Source organism: Chamaea fasciata, unplaced genomic scaffold, assembly GCF_029207755.1.
Source record: "Chamaea fasciata isolate MVZ Bird 193981 ecotype frontalis unplaced genomic scaffold, bChaFas1.0.hap1 SCAF_6, whole genome shotgun sequence".
NCBI lineage: Eukaryota > Metazoa > Chordata > Aves > Passeriformes > Sylviidae > Chamaea > Chamaea fasciata.
In genome coordinates this window covers 67949431-67956380 of record NW_027094091.1, presented here as the reverse complement: position 1 = coordinate 67956380, position 6950 = coordinate 67949431, and the positions used below count along the sequence as shown (strand labels likewise).

The following is a 6950-nucleotide window of genomic DNA, read 5'->3' as shown; positions in this document are numbered from 1 at the left end:
TGTGTTAGCTGTTCCTGTATATGTACATACGGATGCTGGGAAGTGATTTACATGTCAAATCTGACGTAAACATAGCATACCACGTGTGTGTTTGCATTCTGTACACTTCTGGATTATTTTTGGTGTGGACTTAGTCTTCCACTGAGATACTGGCACCAAGGTGTTTCCTGTAGTGACCCAGAAGCCTTAAATACGTACAAGGGCTGAGCTCTTTTGGTGTACTTCAGCCATTTTATTAATTGAACAGCAAACTGAAATTTTCATGGGACATAGGTGCTGCCTTAGGAAGAGAGGGGTTTCTTGGTGAAAAGGATGTGTTTGGCTGGACATGATCACTGTGTCCTTGAGCAGTAACTTGGTGGCACCAGCGTAGGTTCAGTTCTTTTATCTGGATTGTTCTTTGATGAAATACCAGCATATGCAGCATGCACCTAAGTTAGTAAATGGAAGCATAGAGATGTTGCTTCGAGGTTTTTCCCTCAGCTACTTCAGTAATTCCAAAATGTGTAATGCTACCAGCTTGAGAGAGGCAAGAGCGCTGCAGTTCCAGTGCTGAGGCTGAAGCTGTATTCCCAGCAGGTCCATGCACACAGAGCAGACAGAGGCATGTGAGCACCACCAGCAGCAGCAGCCTGTGGCTGAGCTCAGCCTCTCTGCTCCCTGCTTGAGAAGAACTGAGCTCCAGGGGCAAGCGTAGATGTTCACATGGAAATGGGGTGGGGTGGTGTGTGGGAGTGTTCTTTCCACTTTGGTGGAGCTCTGCCTTAGTCACACAGGTGCAGTGTCACACAGTGACTTTTAGAAATGGTACTTCCCAATTCCGTGCCCCCACTAAGACTCTCCAAACCTGCTTCCCTGTCTCTCGCTTCACCTCCCTTCTGCAGTGGGACGGAGAGGAGAATTGGAGGCAAAGGCCATGCAGTTGAGATAAGAACAATTTACTGGAAACAGCAGTGGTTCACATGAGGGAAAAAACCTCCAATAATAGACAGTAGTGGACAGCTCCCTTCGCCATTTTCTGAACCAGAAGGAACTCCTCCTTGGAAGTGAATCCTGTTCCTCCATCCCTGGTAGTGATGTGAGGTGATCTTGAATGACCTCTGTGTCTGGGCTGGGCAGGATATCTCCAGGACTGCTTCCCCTGGCCTGGCTGGATGCAGTACGTTATTCATCCCTCATTTCCAGAGTCAAATGGCTCTCCCTACAAGACGTGGGTTGAGTTAATTTAGTCCATCACTCTGGGTTCTCTCCGTCCTGGCTGTACACACAATACATACAATATCACACAATTCAACATTATGGACTGTTCTCACCCAGAAATCAAATCCCCTTCAGGTACAAATTGTGTTTCCCCACCTCTCTGGATTACCTGCCCCATGGCCCTGGATTTTGGGGCAAAACCAATCCCACAGCTGGTTTTGCCTCTGCAGGACTAATGCACTGTACAATTGTTGTCATGCACTGTATCGTGTCACACCACGTTTCAGACTTCGTATGTTCACGTGTCAGAGGCATGTCACATAAATGTCATGTGCCATGTATGCATACGCCCCTGTCATGTCAATTCTGTGTTGTGGTACATGTCATATATCTTCGTTTGCTACTAGAACTGTGCAATCAAGCAGGAGAAGGCAGTTCAGGAAATCAGTTTCATAGCTATCTTAAGCGGTTCTGTGGGGTTTTTTTACAGCTTACAGGGGGAAGTATGTCTAGTAAAGTTCACCTTGTTAGGCGTTTTCAGATGCTTTTGACAACAGTCATTAAAGACATCTTTTAAAGCTTGGGCAAATACAGAAGCTGATCCTGCAGATGCTGTTTAAGAATGTGGGCCTACCTATAATTAGGTGTAGATTTGACAGATGTGTGCCACGTGTAGCACAGGCACCTTCCTTACACCTCTGCTAGCTCTTTGTGTTAGCAGTCTTTATACAAGTATTTCCTTGAAAAAGTGTATTGAACTTCTTGCTGGAGGTGCTACATGGGGAGCAGGCCAGCCTGAGCATGTTTTGAAAATGGACAGCAGATCATGGCTACTGTGCAAAAGTGATGTGGTGATCCCCAGAACTCGAGCCAGGACAGGCAAAGCCTCCTCTTCCCATGACTGTAAACCTGCACGTGTCTCAGAATAGCCCAGCTCCAAAGCAGTTTGTGCAGACCAAATGCTAAAAAAAGTGTGTGTAATTTCACACTGCTTGTGCCTGTGAAATTTTTAGTGAGCCCCAGCTGCTGTCTTTCCTGATGAATGCATGGGTGCGTATCTCTTTGGTATCCTTTCCTGCTTTCTGAACTATATGACTCTTCCTGGCTAACCTAATGCTTATTGTTTAGGGACTTAGGAAGTGTGTTGATTATTCCATGTGGGATGTCCAGCTGCACAGACTGACTCCAGGGTAGGTTTTAGGTAGCTGCCGAAGTTGAGGGCGCTTGTGCTTAAGGAAGTAATGAAGGAAGCCTCATTTATTAAGATAGTTGTGTTTAATGAAAACTGCTCCTTCACCCTCTCTGGTTGCGGGGAGCTGGGACAGCACTGCAGACAAATGTCTGAGCTGATACTGGGAGAGGCTTGTTTGCAAAGCCATGTATTGTGTGTGATGCCGTTTCTTTCTGCATGCTGCATTTAAGAATTTTTGGAGTAAGAAGGAGTCTATGTAAAGAGAAGGATTTTTCTACAAAGATTGACAAGGTAGATGGAATTCTTGTGCAGAAGTTTCTTGCCTGTTTTCTCATCTTCTGTGTCCTACTGTATTCAGGGGTTTTTTTGTTATTGCTGTCATCTGCTTTAAAGAGGGAGGGTGGAGCTTGTCTGTTTGTGTCTGAGGTGACTGACAGTTTACTTTCCTGAGTCTTTGTGGGTGGGGTCAGAGCACTCCTTCACCGGTGGAAAAGAAGATGAGCAGAGAAAAAGACGGCAGTACTGTGAGTATTTTCGCAGTTTTGGCTGACAGAAAGCTGTCATTAACGCTTATTTTCTCTCTGCAACATGCAAGGAAACTGCTGGGTTTTCCATTGATGGTCTGGTTTTAAGTGTAAGGTGTAGTAGTCCATACCACAGCCATCAGGAAAGCACATCAAAGTCTTAACGATAGCTGATAGCTGTTGTAGTAGGCTCACTTTCACCAATTACAGCCTTGTTAGTAGTGACTTGGGGCTTTTGTGCTGTGAAAAACGCTCTTGCATTGTTTCTTTGTCACATAACTGAATCCATCTGCCTTGGGAGTAAGGACATTTCTGAGGTTCCACAGAAAGATTTCTGACAGTGCGGTGTGTTCGCATGGATTTATTCATTAATCCTCAATTTCATGTCAGTTTCGTTGTTCTGGGGCCCCAGTTACCTGCACAGTTGTTATTTCAGGTGTGTTACTGTTTTCATAATAGTTCCCCATCTCTGAAGAATTTTGAGAAATAGAGTTTTTGAGAAATTTGCTTACACTAATGAGAAAAATGTATCCTGCAGGAAGCTTGTGCAGCTAAGTAGTACAGCTCAGAAAAAAGGTTTCTTTTTTGAGGGGATGCAGTTTGTGCTGTATGCCAGCATAAACTGGCATTTTATATTGCTTAAAAAAAGGTTATCTGCAGGGCGTCTTGCTTTGAGTCTTGTACTTGCACACTTGCATGCTGCTGAATGCTTCATTGAGGTTTTTTGTGTGCTTTTAAAAAAATAGAGTTTTAAGTCACCCATAAAAAGGACAGTATCATAAAAAAGACTCTAGACGTGATTTTTTCTATGCAACATTTATTAAATATAATCTACAAGTAAGTTTTAATGGTTTTTTCAATAAATAGCTGTCTCAGGTTGTTGACCAAGTAACAATGAATGACTTTTAAAAAGAACGCTGTGCCCTTAGGGCTTACGGAAAGGATCAAGTGTGATCTTAGAACAGACCACCCACATTAAGAACATTCAGTGGTCCTAAAATGGACAACAAGCTAGTAGTATGCCAAAATATGGCAAAATACATAAATTATTCAGAATTAAATACTTCAATAAATAATCCAGCAGTAAAAATTAAAATGGTTATACAGTTTCTCTCTGCATAAGTTGCAGGAAGCTGATCATTTCTCGACGAAATTCAGGAAACTTTTTCTTCTCATTGGCTTCACACTTCTTGCATGTCGGGTTTGAGAAACCATGGTCCTGCAATACAGAAAATTTTATTAATTGCTAATAAGTTTCTTGAGAGCTGGTTTTAACAATGATACATGAACTCCTGTAAAGATTTTCCTTTAATAAAAAACAATCTTTAGTATTTATAGCCTGAAGAGTACTCCTAAAATGCTATAAGGATCTCTGGACCTTGGGTTTTATTTTAGTAGTATGTCAGGGTGTACTACATCCATCCCTGGGCCCTCCAGTTGTAAACTTACAGTTTTCAAAGCCATTGCTATGGAAGTAGTTGTTTTGCTCCTAAAAGCAAGCTCTTGTTAGCATGATTCAGTAAAGAAAATGTCATATTTTGTTAAATGCTGGCTTGTATAACCAGTAGGGCTCAAATCTATTTTACTGTATTAGATGACCATGCAAATAAATGTTTTCACATAGATAATCTTAGCATATTTTTGTACAAAAGCCTATAGTTTCATGAGTTGATACCACAGATCTTCACGTATGAGTGCACTGATTCTGGCATGATTTATCATTGATGGTGAAACACTTTTTTTCTTTTTATTTCCTTTTTTTTGGTAGCACTTGTAAAAGACTGAGTACCTTAAAATCCTCGAGGTTCTTCTCGATATTTATAACATGTTGCTTGTACTTGTCGTCCACATCTTGTTCCAAGACCTTCAGTTCTTTCAGGAAGCACGCTAGAGTTGTGTGGTTGCACTCCTAGAATAATCAGCAAAATTGTTGTATGTGTGACTTGTTTTCCTTGTTCTAGTTTTCAAAATCTCAATTCCTTGTTTTTACTCTCATCTCAGGAACTGAGCTGTTTGTTTTCTGCAGTGCATTACAGTTAATTTCTTGCCCTCAAAGTTGTATTGGGAGATGTTACATGAGGCCTTAATGCTGTATGTAGCTTTTGAAAAGTGACAAGACACTTGAAATGTTGCACTGTCTCTTGGGAACACGAAGCTGCAATATTTATTCCTGAACTGAGCCTTACTCCTGGTTGCCATCTGAAAACCGTGGGTTAGCAAACAGGTGGCCTCTCCTAGAGGCATCTTCATTTGATGCACTTTGGTTGCTCCATCTAATGTCTGCATCAGAGCTGGCTTTTGAACTGGGTAAATAACTTTATGCAGCACTTTTGCAAGCTATTTCAGGCACTTGCTGACAATATGTTACTGATCAGCCCCAAACATTTGCATTTAAGCCCTGGAGCTCTGAGACAGCCAGGTCTTAATGCTGCCAGCACATGAGAAAAGGGACACAGACAAGGAAGTGGTTGCAGAATCTAACTTTAAATCTGTACTGAAACAGAAGTGTTGTTAAGTGAGAATTCTTCTGAATTAGAAACTTAGCAGAGGTTCAAAGCAGCTAATACATAACTCGTGTAAAGCTTTTAACTACTTCCCAGTACTAAATAATTCATGCTCTTGTTTATTGGGCTGTTTTCATACTGAATGAAAGGTAGTACGAATGAGCAGCCTGTCTGCAGTAGAGCTGTATTTGGAACACTCTGCACACTGATGTGCCTGTGTTTGAGAGAGAGGTGACCACAATGATGGTATTCTTGACGGAATAAGTCTCAGGTATTAACTCCATGCCATACAACATGATTTACAGTTTTTGTATCCAGAAGGGCTTGGTTAAGTTTTATTCGTAAAGAGAATTAAGTAGAGCATAAGTGAGTTTCATCACTGGTGGAATACAGAAAACTTACATCTTAAATAGAACCAACCAGTGGCTCTGCCTCTAGTTTAGATAAAATGTGGGTGATTCCATGTGGATACTACTTTAATCTGTTTCTAAGTCTGGATGTTCTACAAACATCTATTTCTAACTCTTTCATTCTTAGAATTGTTCCTGTGCTTAGGATTAACCCAACAGTGTTGCCTCCTGCAAATCTAATGCCATCTTTAAATTGTTCATGAACCACTCTTTTTCCTGTGAATTCAAGCATGTTTTAAGCAGGAAGAATACCAAATATTCATTTTGTGTTACTTATTGCATAGAGGCCATGAGGCAATACTACATGTCAGCCTTTTAATGCTTGAGAATAAAAAGCAAAAGCAGAAGTTTGTTTAAGAAATTGCATTCCCTAAATGGAATTAAAACTGAACAGAGAATTCAGACTCACCCATCTGTCATTCGGTGTGTAAAAGTCAAGGAAATTCTGTAGAGAAGAAGGGGGGAAAGTTAATTTTTCTGAAAAAATTACATTAAAAAACCCAAATAAAAATGAATCTTCAGATACTAGAAAATCACCACTTACATTGTCGATGCCTTTCAGAAGTTCTAAATCCTTAAGTGAATCTTTAAGACGTCCCGCTTTTGTAGTGGGTGATAGTGTAGTCTTGTCATAAGGTGCTCCAAAAGCTGCAGTCAGGAGAATTGCTGCTGCAATACAGCCAAAGATCATAACTTTGCACATCATGTCAGTGTTATCTGGATGCCAATATTAGAGTTAGGATGGATGGTGAGTTGTCATTAAGCTGTTTAGTGTATTTATACTCTTCTTTCTTGGGGGGGGAAAATGATGGGGGCGTCCCGAAGAAGGGGTTATATTACACATTTTTTCATATGTTCTACCTGTATGGCAAGAATCATTGCTTTTGATTTTCTTCCCGTGATGACACTTTGGAACTTTTATCAAGAGGGATTTTACCTATATTCACTGCTGTAAGAAGGGCTCACATTTAATTCTGGCAGATTCTTTGTGCTTCCTGCATGAAACATTTTTTCCCTATGCTGTCCTCCTCCCCCATAGAATAGGCCACAGAATACACTCCTGCCATACAAAATGTTGTCCTAAAGGTGTATCATTTAATCATTACTTTATTGAAGAAGA

The 6950-nt window shown here is 41.0% G+C and overlaps 1 protein-coding gene across 1 annotated transcript; it reads right to left on the bottom strand.

Annotated features, from left to right (window-relative positions):
• Positions 1-4015: 4015 nt before the first annotated feature.
• LOC136290786 (interleukin-15-like) lies at positions 4016-6552 on the bottom strand. The gene is made up of 4 exons (XM_066185092.1): positions 6375-6552; positions 6240-6275; positions 4706-4825; positions 4016-4135 (listed from the first exon to the last, which is right to left on the bottom strand). Exons 1-4 carry the CDS (start codon positions 6534-6536, stop codon positions 4016-4018), a joined length of 438 nt encoding a protein of 145 aa, XP_066041189.1. The 5' UTR covers positions 6537-6552.
• Positions 6553-6950: the final 398 nt, after the last annotated feature.